Below are 16,453 nucleotides of genomic sequence, written 5' to 3'. Positions count from 1 at the left end.
TAATTCGATAAGCTTTCGTCGAAGAAAAACCCTCAATGTGTACATTTCGATGCAATTTGGGACCAATTTGAAGCATTTTCACTGAGTCAAAAACAGTTTGTTTTTTTAAATATTTCACTTTTTGAAAAGTTCTAATTTACGTAAATTCAAAAACTTAAAAATCTCGAGAAATTTTGACTTTGTCTACAAGTTTTGGCCTCCTCAAAGCTAAATTTAGACCCCCCCTCCCCGCAGAGCAGAAACGAGCATAATTGAGCTTCTCAGAGCTTCCGTTTACATAATCTCCGAGCAGTTTCTGATTACACCACGTTGGCACGTATTCACTCCAGAGGCTTCGTAAGAGGACCTGCCCAGGTTGGATCACCACTTTGAAAATTTTCATCCTGATTTTATCTAAAACGTCTTCGACTGCAAAGTGGTATAAAAAACTCCCTCTAATTCCAAAAAGATCCTTTGTCCCTTGAAAGTCGAATTACAGAGAATCGACTAGAAAACCGACACCCAAAAAGGGAGCTTATCGAATTAAAGGACGTCATCTTTTGAGGGAGAGCAAGGCAGAGAGTACCCAAAGGGGTCCGAGGGGCTGTGGGAGGGGGGAGCTGTGAACTATCAGGACAATAAACGAAAGTATATATTGAAGACGTAAGACAATTTGGAAAGGGATCTTTAAAATACAGTGTGTCTCAAAAAAAAACGAAAAAATTCTTATATTCATGATATGCACCATTGCAATGTCTTCCATTCCACCCAATAGCTCATTGGTTGTAAGTGACGTAATATCAGTCAATACGTCACTTTCAACCAATGAGCTATTGGGTGGAATGGAAGACATTGCAATGGTGCATATCTCCAAAATCCTCATGATTAGCCCCAAATTTTATTTTCATAATATTAATATATCTCCAAAACCTATTCAATCATCTTGGGAAATGAATACTGAGGTTATCCTGAGCATACCAGGATAATCACGACGACTGACGAAAAATGTAACATGCTAGTGAAAATACGACATTTTGATTGGTTGAATGAAAGTCACTAGTCTGTAACATTTTCCGTCGTCGTGATTATACCGAATTACTTAACCTCGCTAATATCTATTGATTGAACTGAGAACTTTAGTCCGGTCCAGTTTGGATGATAAGTTTTGAGGATTTCACTTTATATGAAAATATTTTCACTCTTTTTGGTACACGCTGTAAACCGAACTGGTGTGATGACCTTCATACACAGATTGCAAAATTAAAGTCTAAAGAAAAATCACGCTTTTACTCGAAATTTTTAACGCTTTTACTCGAAATTTTTAAGACAAATCACGCTTTTACTCGAAATTTTTATGTGCTTGTTACATGACATTTATTTCTGATTGGTTCGAATTCATTGACATTAATAAAGTTATCAGCTGTAAGTTGTAAAGCAATAAGTAACATGGGAATAAAATCACGTGAACTTTTTCGAGTAACCACATGCTTTGTCTGCATTGCTATAATTCTGAAGCCCGTGTATTTCTGATAAGAAAACAGAATGATAAAATTCACTTACAATCAAACGACCGTGTAAAGTATAAGTCCATCTCTGCCTCTCGTCTTTCTCATTACAAGCCAAAAGCTTGAGGGCGCCATTATCGCCTTTCGTGAGGGCGGCAATACAACCGCCCAAACGATTTTCGGTTCCTGTCTGTAAGGCTTCGATACCGAAAGTTCCTAAAATAGAGAGACGTCATAAAATTTCTAATGATTAAACGTCAAGGTTGTGTTAGTGAATAATGTTTCCTTCAAACTTAGTGACTACAGGCTTTTTTTTTCATAAGAACGAACTATATAAGAACATAAGGTTTTGATGGCCAAAATACTAAGAACAAGCTAGGAATATTTTAAGGTTTCGCAGACTCAGGTTCTCAATCCCGGTTGAACAAAAACCCTCTTTGATCGGAATTTTTTAAAACTGGTACCCTAACGGTAGCACTTCTCAATTGGGGTGAAATTAATTTCAACGGAACATTTCATTGAATTATAAAATGACCCACATCCAGTAGTGCTACCATTAGGGTACCTTTTTTATCTAAAATTTTCTCCGATCAAAGAGGGTGAATGGTCCAGGGTCGGAGGCGACCCGAAGGCTACTCATTCGATAGCTATCTACCCGAAGGTAGGGGAAGGGCGCCACTCTTTCTCCCTGGATTGCTCCACCTACCATTGATCCTTCTCTTAAATGTTGAGCATCAAGCAGAGAGGCATCAAGTACCATTTTGGGAATCTTTGGTATGACCCGGCTGGGGGTTGAACCCACAACCTTGCACACCGTAGCCGGATGCTCTACCACTGCACTACGATCGGTCGTCCAGGGTTTATACAGATCAGTGGGTCTCAAAATAGATCACCCCCAAAAGGGTCGATAAAAATCAAGATTTCTAATCATATTCTTATAATATTCTTTTTTGCAATTGATTTCAAGTTTTTGGAATTTTGATATAAAGTTTGTGCATAATTTTTCAGGAAACTTTCCATCGTCTTCAGCAAGTAGTTCACAACTGGACGAGAAGATAGTGTTTGGTCAAACAATAAAAAAAGATAATCTTTTTTATGATGCAGATATAGATAAACAAAATCAAGAATGGATGGATAGAAAGAGAAAGAAAAATAAATTCTTCATCAGGTCTGTTTTTATTATGGTGGTGGAAATATTACGTTTTATACTCCCAGGTAGCCAAGAGCCGGGGGACGCTAATTAATTTTTCGAAACTTTTCCACCCAGGACACTATTATTCCAACCCCCCCCCCCCCCGCTTATTGATTTTGGGAAATTCTTTTTGAAAGTTCCCTTTTTGGCCCTAATTGCGCTCTTAGCCTCTTTTTCGAACATTTCCCACCCAGGACATATTTATTCCAACCCCCCCCCCCCCCCGCTTATCAAATTTTGAGATTTTTTCCAACCCCCTCCTTATTACAAACCCCCGGCTATTAGGTACCCGAGAGTAGCAAGGGTTTATATAGAGGTCAGTTATTACAGACAATATGGGTTACTTACCAGCCAAATCAAAATCAGCGAACGGGTTCGGCCGGTCATACGGGTTATATGTTAATTCCGTTCTCAACTGCCGGACACCTTGTTTGTACCGGTATAAACTTCCATCTTTAGCATTGGTGATACTACGTAGCGGATTCTTGAGGTCGAATTGGAATTCGAAATACATTCGATTTCCAAATAAAGTTAAATCGATTCCAGCACCAACCATAAAACCATTGAATTTCTGTCCAAGACCCAATTCGAAGCGGATTCTGAAATACATCAAGAATACAAACCATTGTAAGGAAATTCAGGGCTATATCTAGCTCGGGATCCACTTAAAACTTTTTCGTACACTGGATGGCACAATTAATTGGCCCAGTAGTATGGTAGCTTTCCAGTTCGAGACCCAATTCAAAGCAGATTCTAGAATGACGAATAGAAGTCTTCCATGTTTTGTTAAGTTACCTAACTTCCGCCATTATCAGCCAGATATGGGTTAAAGTAGTGAGTCTATCACAAGTAGTGAGTCTATCACAAGTAGAGAGTCTATCACTATGATTCCCTTCACCCTACATGGAAGTGCTTGGGATTTGAACTCAGTCCATTGCGGTGCAAGACTGTGATCCAAACCTCTACACTGCTCCAAAAAGAACCCGGGTTTGTAGGACTTATCTCTTAATGGTGAAGAACTAGGTGCTCGGAAACCCAAAACTTGATAGAAAATTTATCAATTTTTCGGAAATACCCTCGGTTGATGGGGAAAATGGGCAAATCAAGGGAATAATGAACATCAAAATTGATCACACACTTATAGGCTATCCATTACAAAAGTTTTCGGGCAGTACACATACTGAATAAGTTTTAGTGGACGTCAAACTAAAAACCTGCATTTTGGGGTTTACCTACATTTTGGGGTGCAGACCAATTGACTTTACGATTACTATGATCTATGATTCTGTGTTTAAAGCTTACTTACAAACCTTCTCTGTAAGGATTAACTTATATGACTTTCTACGGTGCAATTACTTTAATCGGATTAAATTTCGTGAGCGAAAAAAATCGCGAAATTTCGCGAATCAGAGTTTTGAAAAATTTCGCGTGGATTTAATTTCGCGAATAAGCCTGAAAAAAGCTGAAAAATAACCACTTTTTGCCAAAAATGCAGACTTTAGACTGGTTTCTCCGCCGAAAATACAATTTTAAAAATTTCTAAAACTTTGAACACCAGTCTCAAACATCGTTAATGATGAGAGGATAAAAAGTTTATCAGGTTACAATTACGTCACAAACTTTCATAGACATTTCAATACACCTTTTCAACAGTAGCTGCCAATTGCCGCGCGGGCATTTTTTGTCCGTTTTACCACTCTAAACCCGATCCAATCCTTTTTTTGCACCTTTTTCTATTGTCTATTGATGCAAAAAAAGACTGGGACGGTTGTAAGGGTGGTAAAACGAACAAAAAAATGCCCACGCGGCAATTTGCGGCTACGGTCGAAAAGGTGTATTTTCGTTGCATTTTTTCTAGCCCACCCAATATTTTTATACCTACCCATGAATAAGGAACATTTGCATTAAGAATTGAATTGCTGAATTGATCCAACCACATGCTTTTTCAGCCAATTTCAAGACGCCAACTGCAATATCCAGGGTGTGACAAAGACCTTGTCCAATGAAATCCACAGCTTTACAAGTTCCATAACATAAATGAGATACACCTAAGATTGAGAAGAGAAGATTGTTCAGGTGGAAACAATAGGGTGGTGGCAGGGGGCAGGGGGTAGGTGGCAACTACCTCCCCAGCGGCCGATAATTTTTGCAAAATTTTAGTGTTTTTTTTTCAAGGTTTTCAAAGTCCCGTAGACACCCTGGTGGTGACAGGAGTAGGGGGTAGGGGGCAACTACCTCCCCAGCGGCCGATTATTTTTGAAGATCATTCAAATGGAAATTTAATTTTCTTCCTTCATTAAATCATTACCTTAAGAGAAGAAATTTTCGCAGAATTTAATTTCGTGGTTCATAGCGCAAAATTTGGAATCTGTATCCTCTACCAACTATTCCTTCACAAATGAATTTACTGATAAATCTTCGATTTCGTACGTGGATTTCAAAGTAGGTACCCCCTGGATTAGTAACTTTTTATAAGGACACTTAAGGTAAAATAACAATTATACAGGGGGTTTGACAACTCACCTCTGCATCCTCCGCCAACTATCCCTTCGCAAATAAATTTACTGATAAACCTTCGATTTCGTACGTGGATATGGAAATTCTCATCACGTTGCGCCATCAGAGAACGTCGACGTCGCCAGCCTTTAAAGAAACTCTTGACTGCACGTCCAACCTAAGAAAACCAAATGGAAAGTAGCTTACCTTATCGGCCAAAACTTAGTCGGCCCTAAGTGACTAAATTTCGGCTTGGTGACTTAAATTAGAGCCGACTAAAAATTTGGCCCGACTAAAATTTGGGCCGACTAAAATTTGAGCCAAATTAAAAGTTTATAATCAAGCTTTCCTTAACATACTTTTCATATCGGTATTACTTTAACAAAGAATTTACGAATATATAATTCTTAATCGGTCTTAATTGTTAGTCGGCCCTTTAGTGACTAAATTTTGACGATGTGACTAAAACTAGGGCCAACTAATAATTAAGGCCGACTAAGTTTTGGCCGATAAAGTATATAGTTCCGTTGATGCTCTCTTATACGGTCTTCTACTTTTCGATGTGCTCCATTATTGGATAATACCGAGTTTATGTATTCGAGATAAATCGAGGGGGACGGTATAAAGCGAAGTTGACATGTCTCCGAAATCACCGTCCACTTTGCTTGACGACGGTAAAAAAAACAAAAATGTTGTCGTCTGTTTAGGTGAGCAAAAGCGACATAGAGCCGTACACCAGCTATCGACTTTTGTATCGATTTCACTTACCGTCCCCCTTGATATCCTCCGATACATAAACTCGGTAATATTGAAAGTCGCCGCCAACAAGAAACTCTCATAAACGAAGCTCTACTATTCGACGCGCTCCATTATTGGCTATCATTGCGTCGTTCACTTACAAAATTTAAAGTTTTACTGTGGTGGTATTCTTTGAGATTGAGATTGCTCTTTTTTCATGTAGAGGAATAGTCAATGTTGTCATAATGACTAAAAGGCCAATATCGAATACAGAACAGAATTGATCTCCAATTTTCCAAGACACTTATTTTGAAATTGAACCTTTAGTCACGTGGACGACGATTGAAAGTAGTCACCGTTAACGTCATTTCCTTGAAACGCTCCCTTATTCGATAAAAATCCAACGACCATTGATAATCGATTGAAAGAGCGTCGACTGTATCATAGATTTATAAAGCCCGAAGGGCTAGATGTCGGGACTTGCGCCATCGCAAGTAAAAAAAAAGTGAATATCGGAAAAAATATTGTTGCTATTGTTTTCGAAAACCTGCGAAGCTCCTGATTGGTCAACCGCTGAAATTATATTGCAATGTCACGTGACTTAGGTAGGATTTCCTATTTAACCACCTAACCACGGCACACTTTTTAGCAAAAGCTTTACATCTAGCCCTTCGGGCTTTATAAATCTATGGACTGTATATCTAAAAAAAGCATTAATTTTAGACCGTCAAAGATTAAAATCTTTTAAGACCACGTTCAGCTTTGCTTCGATATGGTGTAGGAAGTGTCCATATTGGTTTCGGAGCAAGTAAATCTGAGCAGTTCCGTTCCGATTAAAATAGTGGAGCGTAACTGTTTGCTTTGTGACGTCTTCTATTTTGAAAGTGTTTTGGAACCCTTAATGTTTGAACATAGGTCTAAAATACCGGTCTGGAAATCAAAAATTGGATTAAAACCAGTCCAGTCTGTATGTATTAGCTACGAGAAAGTTGATCGCTTTTTTTGTAAAATAAAAAATTCATAGTAAAGCTATCGCTCCTAATAGTGATGCAGTGGAAAGTAACTGTTTTGCTTTGTGACGTCTTCTATTTTGAAAGTGTTTATTTTGAAAGTGTTTTGGAACGCTTAATGTTTGAACATGGTCTAAAGTACCGGTCTGGAAATCAAAAATTGGATTAAAACCAGTCCAGTCTGTGTGTATTAGCTACGAGAAAGTTGATCGCTTTTTTTGTAGAATAAGAAAGTCATATCATCGCTCCTAATAGTGATGCAATGGTCAAAGGGAGGCTTTTCGTCTAAGACCAGCACACATTCTTAGAATTTTGATAAATCATGCAGAATTATGAGACGCAAAGCCTTCTTATATACTTGGCTAAGACGGAAATCCGTATAAAACGGAAGGAAATTTATCACAGTTTATGCTAATGATTTCCCCCACCAAATAGGAAAAATTACCGGTACCGACCTTTGCAAGACCGTCGCCAATCTTTCGAACGGTATTCTTCACCCAACGACCTGTAAGAGAAAAATGCAAACGTTCACTACCAAACCCTTTTCAAAAGTCGAAAATTTAACCCCTTAGAATCATTCTTTCGACTTCGACAGACCAGAGGCTTTTGTAGCCCCAGCTTTTCTTCAAATGCCTTCAAGTTCGACGCAGAATCTCACGTAAATACAGTATCACTTGCCCAGCTGACACGCAACGTTGTTTCAACGTCAATTTAATGTTCATAACATCCATTTAACGTTAGATGAACGTTGAAACAACGTTGTGTGTCAGCTGGGTGACAATCGTTCAGCGTGTAATTGACAGCAGTGTAAATTTTTACTTTTGAAATGAAATTATGAAATCGATTCAGCTCTTCGACATTTTGTCGTTATCGAGCGATATTTACAACGAAAATAACTTGCTTTATTTCTAAATACATCTATCCCTTTAAAAGTTTTATCTTTACATAAGTGTTCCCGTTTCATATCAGACACATGTTTTATATCAGAACAGCGTCTGCTTATTGTTATTTTATGCTGAAATAGACAAAATAAATTGCTTTTCTTTTCCAATTTGACCAATCTTGCTCCACATCCGTGTCAAACCAATGAGAAAAAGCTTGTGAATTAAAATTGATGAATAAGCAAATGGTACCATTCTTATTTAAAACAAAACCTTTAAAGAACTACCAGTATTTTTACCTCTCTTCTACAAATATACTCGAACGAGTAAACATCAAACAAAAGATGAAAAGGTTACAATTCATGATATGCACCATTGCAATGTCTTCCATTCCTGCCAATAGCTAATTGGTTGAAAGTGACGTATTGACAGATTTTACGTCACTTACAACCAATGAGCTATTGCGGGTGGAATGGAAGACATTGCAGTGGTGCATATCATGTATTATATAATAGAAGAAGATTGCAGTCAAAGTGCTTTTTAGAAAATGCTACGGAACCTAAAAACTGTCTAAAAACCGAAAAGTTTATAATAAACGGTGGGGACGTTTATTATCTAAATAAGGTAAGAAAAATCTATTTTGGAACAAGACGCGAGTAATATCTTTCTACAAAAACCTAACACCATCATATCAACCATTTAGACGACCATACTCTGCAGACATATGGAACATTTACTTTCACAAAAATACATAGATACAAAACAAAAGAAGAAGGCACAGATAGATAAAAGACAATCAACAAAGATACAAACAATTAAAAGAATGGCAAGATGAAGACAGAGCCTAGAGTCAGGTGTGGCCATGAATAAGCAATCTCTGCTTAGAGTATGTTGCAATCATGGTCGTAATATTTCAGAAAAAAGGAAAATTCCAACGAAATCTTATAACCACAAACGATTTGGAAGCGCTCTAAATTAGGTTGGAAGGGTAGAGTTTTAACTCTGAGTTTTAACGCTAGACTTAAGACTTATAAGTTCCAAAAGTTCAAGAATGGTCCAATAAGGCTCAGAATATAGCTTGGAAGTCTATAAACCCCTCCCGAATTGAAATACGTGAATAAATCTATCAATATCAGCCAAAAAGCAACTTTCTCGCCCGATAGATTTTGACCATGATTGTTAGATATATTACCTGCAGCATTGATGACACCTCCAATCCACTTCCCAGCTTTGTCCAAAAATCCTTTGCAATTTTGCTCAGCTTGCTTGCATTTCAACTGGAAAAGAAAAATTGTTGTTTTTTATCAACACTAAAGACGTGCCGTGGCACTCATAAGGTTCGTGAGCATCGTGAGCAACGCTCTCCCAGTGTCGTTCGAGTGTCATGGTATACGCCATGGCTTGGCAGCTCGCCTGTCAAGTCGCAGTGTCTGTAAGCGCCGCGATTCCTACTACTTCGTGGGTAGGACCAATCTCGAATGCATTCGGAGGGCTCATATCTAACTATCACAGATGAGATGGAGTTTTTATAAGATACTCTACTACACGTTTTTTTTATAAGGAACCTTAACTTTGCTCTGAGCCTGGAGTATTCTTACAGAGAATTTCAGCATCAAAGTTCCTTATCGAGTTCCTTATTTACATAGCTGCTAGGTCAAAGGAAACTATACAAATGGTTTGTTTTATGGAAACATCGACTATTTCAACAAAGAACTCGGAGAATACAAGATAATTGCTAGTTCAAGTGAAAACTCTTACTGTTCCTTAAGACTTGTTTTCTTATCCTCAGCCTGGGCAGTTCCTTAACAATTTCTTATTTTTTGGACCATTTTCAGCCTCGAGTTTTTTATAAACGTGCTCCTTATATTAAAAAAACGTGTAATTGGTCATTAAAAGTAATAGAGATGACGCGTTCTTCAGAAAAAGTAACAAAATTGTTTTAATACAGGTTAACGACCAACCAAATCAAATAAAGAGCTTATAAAAATAAAAACTCCATCTCGTCCCAACTATCAACATGTTCGTGCTCTCAGTTTTTGCTATCAGGTGAAAACCACTTTCAAGTGCATTAGTCAAATGACGATGATATGATTTCCACATGGAAGCAAGACAGAGTGCACACTTAAGAATTGGGGACACCAGAAGTTGTTTTCCCGTTGGTGCAATGCAACATGATCCATCCCACCAACCTGAAAAGCTTTCTCGTGTCTCCGCCCCATTTTTCTTGATTTATTAAGCTTTCTCCTTGATAAAGCAAATGTTTATAATTGTATCTCGAGAGAAAATCTCTCGTTTGAAATATTCATCCAAATAAAAAAGGAAAAGCTGAATCCTCTTGAAAGCCTCTGCGTTTAGAACACGTTCTTGTCATGCGTGGAGCAATCAAGACCTACTTGGAGATTAATAAATCTTATACCTTGTAACAGTTTGAACATTTGATTTTCAATTTCTCTTTGCATTCTCTTTTCTTCTGTTGCACGTGGTCCACTGCATTACGTAATTCTTGTTGCGCATGCTTGAACGCTTGATCGACCGCTTTACGTGCTTTCTCGATCGCCTGGAAAATAGAGAAGAGCAGTTATTAGGTAAGGATCAACCACGCAATTGTTAATGCGCTTTAAGTGGTTTAAACAAGATCCCATAAATATTTAAAACTCAAAAACATAAAATTCAAAACGGACTTACATCAGTTAAGCCTCTCAAATCAACAATAACTCGAATATAAAAATGAGCATCTGTAATAGTCATAGTCGAACGTGCGCACGCACTGGGCTCAACTTCAGATTTTCCCGTTATTAGAAGGCCCAATTGTAACATTTCAAATATTTAGTATTAGGTAGCAAATATACTTTGTCCGTTTTGGCTGAAATTTGGTACACTTGTTCCTTGGGTGAATACCTGGGGGTGTTTTTATCTTAATTTTTTCATTTTTTTATGTGCGTTAGAATAGTGTCCTCGTCCTAAGAGCCTTTCAAAATAAATAACTTAGGAGAAAGTTCCTCAAACCTGTGCCAAATTTCAGCCAAATCGGACCGTTTTTAAAGTCTCCAAGCTGCCAGCCTCGTTCTGGTGAAAAACTCGTCCCCAGGCCCCAAAAATCAAAATTTTCAAAAAATGAAAAAAACAAGCCCAGATATTCACCCAAGGAACAAGTGTGCCAAATTTCAGCCAAATCCGACCTTTTTTGAAGTGTCCAGGCTGCCAGCCTCGTTTTGGTGAAAAACTCGTCCCCAGACCCCAAAAATCAAAATTTTCAAAAAATGAAAAAAACACCCCAGATATTCACCCAAGGAACAAGTGTGCCAAATTTCAGTCAAATCCGACCTTTTTTGAAGTGTCCAGGCTGCCCCAAAGTTTTAGCCTCGTTTTGGCGAAAAACTCGTCCCCAGGCCCCAAAAATCAAAATTTTCAAAAAATGAAAAAAACACCCCAGATATTCACCCAAGGAACAAGTGTGCCAAATTTCAGCCAAATCCGACCTTTTTTGAAGTGTCCAGGCTGCCCCAAAGTTTTAGCCTCGTTTTGGCGAAAAACTCGTCCCCAGGCTGCCCCAGGCCCCAAAAATCTAAATTTTCAAAAAATGAAAAAAACACCCCCAGATATTCACCCAAGGAACAAGTGTGCCAAATTTAAGCCAAATCCGACCTTTTTTGAAGTGTCCAGCTTGCCCTAAAGTTTTCGGACGGACATACATACATACAGACATACATACACACATACAGACATTGTCAGATTATAGCTCTACTGAAGTTATAATCATAAGGGACATTGCGATAAACAAGTTCCCATAAATATTTAAAAGTCAAAAACATAAAACTCAAAACGAACTCACATCAGTTAAGCCTCTCAAATCAACGATAACACGAATATAAAAATGAGCATCTGTGATAGTCATGTAATCATAAGGGACATTGCGATAAACAAGTTCCCATAAATATTTAAAACTCAAAAACATAAAATTCAAAACGAACTCACATCAGTTAAGCCTCTCAAATCAACGATAACACGAATATAAAAATGAGCATCTGTGATAGTCATGTAATCATAAGGGACATTGCGATAAACAAGTTCCCATAAATATTTAAAACTCAAAAACATAAAATTCAAAACGAACTTACATCAGTCAAGCCTCTCAAATCAACGATAACTCGAATATAAAAATGAGCATCTGTGATAGTCATATAATCATAAGGGACATTGTGATAAACAAGTTCCCATAAATATTTAAAACCCAAAAACGTAAAATTCAAAACGAACTTACATCAGTCAAGCCTCTCAAATCGACGATAACACGAATATAAAAATGAGCATCTGTGATAGTCATGTAATCATAAGGGACATTGCGATAAACAAGTTCCCATAAATATTTAAAACCCAAAAACGTAAAATTCAAAACGAACTTACATCAGTCAAGCCTCTCAAATCGACGATAACACGAATATAAAAATGAGCATCTGTGATAGTCATGTAATCATAAGGGACATTGCGATAAACAAGTTCCCATAAATATTTAAAACTCAAAAACTTAAAATTCAAAACGGACTTACATCAGTTAAGCCTCTCAAATCAACGATAATTCGAATATAAAAATGAGCATCTGTGATAGTCATATAATCATAAGGGACATTGCGATAAACAAGATCCCATAAATATTTAAAAGTCAAAAACTTAAAATTCAAAACGGACTTACATCAGTTAAGCCTCTCAAATCAACGATAATTCGAATATAAAAATAAGCATCTGTGATAGTCATATAATCATAAGGGACATTGCGATAAACAAGATCCCATAAATATTTAAAACCCATAAACATAAAATTCAAAACGGACTTACATCAGTTAAGCCTCTCAAATCAACGATAACTCGAATATAAAAATGAGCATCAGTGATAGTCATATAATCATAAGGGACATTGCGATAAACAAGTTCCCATAAATTTTAAAACCCAAAAACATAAAATTGAAAACCAACTTACATCAGTTAAGCCTCTCAAATCAACGATAACACGAATATAAAAATGAGCATCTGTGATAGTCATGTAATCATAAGGGACATTGCGATAAACAAGTTCCCATAAATATTTAAAACTCAAAAACATAAAATTCAAAACGAACTCACATCAGTTAAGCCTCTCAAATCAACGATAACACGAATATAAAATGAGCATCTGTGATAGTCATGTAATCATAAGGGACATTGCGATAAACAAGTTCCCATAAATATTTAAAACTCAAAAACATAAAATTCAAAACGAACTTACATCAGTCAAGCCTCTCAAATCAACGATAACTCGAATATAAAAATGAGCATCTGTGATAGTCATATAATCATAAGGGACATTGTGATAAACAAGTTCCCATAAATATTTAAAACCCAAAAACGTAAAATTCAAAACGAACTTACATCAGTCAAGCCTCTCAAATCGACGATAACACGAATATAAAAATGAGCATCTGTGATAGTCATGTAATCATAAGGGACTTGCGATAAACAAGTTCCCATAAATATTTAAAACCCAAAAACGTAAAATTCAAAACGAACTTACATCAGTCAAGCCTCTCAAATCGACGATAACACGAATATAAAAATGAGCATCTGTGATAGTCATGTAATCATAAGGGACATTGCGATAAACAAGTTCCCATAAATATTTAAAACTCAAAAACTTAAAATTCAAAACGGACTTACATCAGTTAAGCCTCTCAAATCAACGATAATTCGAATATAAAAATGAGCATCTGTGATAGTCATATAATCATAAGGGACATTGCGATAAACAAGATCCCATAAATATTTAAAGTCAAAAACTTAAAATTCAAAACGGACTTACATCAGTTAAGCCTCTCAAATCAACGATAATTCGAATATAAAAATAAGCATCTGTGATAGTCATATAATCATAAGGGACATTGCGATAAACAAGATCCCATAAATATTTAAAACCCATAAACATAAAATTCAAAACGGACTTACATCAGTTAAGCCTCTCAAATCAACGATAACTCGAATATAAAAATGAGCATCAGTGATAGTCATATAATTAAAAAGGGACATTGCGATAAACAAGTTCCCATAAATTTTAAAACCCAAAAACATAAAATTGAAAACCAACTTACATCAGTTAAGCCTCTCAAATCAACGATAACTCGAATATAAAAATGAGCATCTGTGATAGTCATATAATCATAAGGGACATTGCGATAAACAAGTTCCCATAAATATTTAAAACCCAACTTACATCAGTTAAGCCTCTCAAATCAAAGATAACTCGAATATAAAAATGAGCACCTGTAATAGTCGTATAATCATAAGGGACATTGCGATAAACAAGATCCCATGAATTTTAAAACCCAAAAACATAAAATTCAAAACGGACTTACATCAGTTAAGCCTCTCAAATCAACAATAACTCGAATATAAAAATGAGCATCAGTGATAGTCATATAATCATAAGCAGCAGCTACATAGACTTCACAATATATGAGATCCCAGACTTTGCCATAGATGTATATCTCCATCTGCTGCATGGTAATGTTCAAATATGCTCCAACCTCGATGCCCAATATTTTAACGTACCCTTCAAAATACATCTGAAATAAACAAATAAACATATTTATTATTTGGTATTACCGTTTATAGTCAATGGGCTCTTCCAGAAAATATGCTTATATGGGGGGGGGTATAAAATTTGCCTTGTCTGGGGGGTAAACTTGCTCTGTTTTTGGGTAACTTTGCTCTGTTTGAGGGTAATTTTGAATGTCCAGGGGGTCAACTGATGCTTGTCGGGGGTTAGACCGGCTGTCCGGGGGTCAAAAGTCACAATGTCCGGGGGGGGGGGGGGGGGGGGGGGTAATTTTCAAAAAAATTTATATCCTCCACCCACCATATTCAATTTTTTTCTGGAAGAGCCCAATGTGATAAATACAGTCTCCATAACTCGGACGGTTTCGTAACCCCCTGACTGTTCGAGTTATAGAGACTATACTGTATAAGTAATCTGATAATCTAAGAGAGAAACGATATTTCACGAATTTCATATTTTAAACGTCAAATTTTGAGGCCGCGTTTAACAAAAGAGGTAAAGCACATAGAGAAAGTATCTACTTTGCATCTATTGTTTCATTTTCAAAACAAAGTTGAAACGCCAAATTTAGGGTAACTCTTGGACGGGAGTTTTATACATAATATGCATCTTCTGTATTAAAATCAATTTCGGGGATGCGCGCAGCCTAGTTGCTTATAAAACACAGATTTTTGCACACAAGCATCCTGTAACCATAAAAATTAAATTCCCGCAAATCAAATTTATCCAGCCACCTCCAAATTAAATTTCCGTCAAAATTTCATCCTTTAGTGTATTTTCAAGCTGAGAGAACCAAAAATTTGTTTGAATCATAGAAAGATTCGAATAACAGGTTCGAAGTAGAGAGAGTCCACCGTAAAAATTGTAGAGAAACTTCTTTACCGTGCAAAGAACATTACAGAAAGATTCGGATAATAGAAGTTTGAATTAGAGAGAGTCCACCATAAAAATTGTAGAGAGACTTCTTACTGTGCAGAGAACATTACTGAAAGATTCGGATAACAGAAGTTCGAATTAGAGAGAGTCCACCGTAAAAATTGTAGAGAGACTTCTTACTGTGCAAAGAACATTACTGAAAGATTCGGATAATAGAAGTTTGAATTAGAGAGAGTCCACAGTAAAAATTGTAGAGAAACTTCTTTACCGTGCAAAGAACATTACAGAAAGATTCGAATAACAGAGGTTCGAATTAGAGAGATTCCACAGTAAAAATTGTAGAGAAACTTCTTACTGTGCAAAGAACATTACAGAAAGATTCGGATAACAGAGGTTCGAATTAGAGAGATTCCACAGTAAAAATTGTAGAGAAACTTTTTACCGTGCAAAGAACATTACTGAAAAATTTGGATGATAGAAGTTCGAATTAGAGAGAGTCCACTGTAAAAATTGTAGAGAAACTTCTTTACCGTGCAAAGAACATTACAGAAAGATTCGGATAATAGAAGTTCGAATTAGAGAGAGTTGACTGTAAAAATTGTAGAGAAACTTCTTTACCGTGCAAAGAACATTACTGAAAGATTCGGATAACAGAGGTTCGAATTAGAGAGATTCCACAGTAAAAATTGTAGAGAAACTTCTTTACCGTGCAAAGAACATTACTGAAAGATTTGGATGATAGAAGTTCGAATTAGAGAGAGTCCACAGTAAAAATTGTAGAGAAACTTCTTTACCGTGCAAAGAACATTACAGAAAGATTTGGATAACAGAGGTTCGAATTAGAGAGAGTCCACAGTAAAAATTGTAGAGAAACTTCTTTACCGTGCAAAGAACATTACAGAAAGATTTGGATAACAGAAGTTCGAAATAGAGAGATTCCACAGTAAAAATTGTAGAGAAACATCTTACTGTGCAAAGAACATTACAGAAAGATTCGGATAATAGAAGTTCGAATTAGAGAGAGTCCACAGTAAAAATTGTAGAGAAACTTCTTACCGTGCAAAGACCATTACAGAAAGATTCGGATAATAGAAGTTCGAATTAGAGAGATTCCACAGTAAAAATTGTAGAGAAACTTCTTTACCGTGCAAAGAACATTACTGAAAGATTCGGATAATAGAAGTTCGAATTAG

The 16,453-nt window shown here is 36.6% G+C and overlaps 2 protein-coding genes across 2 annotated transcripts in view; one reads left to right on the top strand and one right to left on the bottom strand.

Moving 5' to 3' along the window:
• LOC136821844 (uncharacterized) overlaps window positions 1-16,453 on the top strand; it is a 386,618-nt gene that overhangs the window by 224,330 nt on the left and 145,835 nt on the right. The gene's annotated exons all lie outside the window — the stretch shown is intronic.
• LOC136821831 (uncharacterized) overlaps window positions 1-16,453 on the bottom strand; it is a 127,617-nt gene that overhangs the window by 54,972 nt on the left and 56,192 nt on the right. Inside the window, exons 20-27 of the mRNA XM_067078052.1 lie at window positions 14,182-14,391; window positions 10,218-10,358; window positions 8,994-9,078; window positions 7,376-7,425; window positions 5,200-5,350; window positions 4,559-4,724; window positions 3,025-3,275; window positions 1,540-1,700 (exon numbers count right to left, since the gene is read on the bottom strand). Coding sequence (XP_066934153.1) covers window positions 1,540-1,700; window positions 3,025-3,275; window positions 4,559-4,724; window positions 5,200-5,350; window positions 7,376-7,425; window positions 8,994-9,078; window positions 10,218-10,358; window positions 14,182-14,391 — 1,215 coding nt within the window. The remainder of the gene's footprint in view (window positions 1-1,539; window positions 1,701-3,024; window positions 3,276-4,558; window positions 4,725-5,199; window positions 5,351-7,375; window positions 7,426-8,993; window positions 9,079-10,217; window positions 10,359-14,181; window positions 14,392-16,453) is intronic.

This window comes from Clytia hemisphaerica, unplaced genomic scaffold (genome assembly GCF_902728285.1).
Source record: "Clytia hemisphaerica strain Z4C2 unplaced genomic scaffold, Clytia hemisphaerica genome assembly, whole genome shotgun sequence".
Taxonomy (NCBI): domain Eukaryota; kingdom Metazoa; phylum Cnidaria; class Hydrozoa; order Leptothecata; family Clytiidae; genus Clytia; species Clytia hemisphaerica.
Note: the sequence above shows the minus strand (reverse complement) of the source record. Positions and strands in the feature narration are given on the sequence as shown.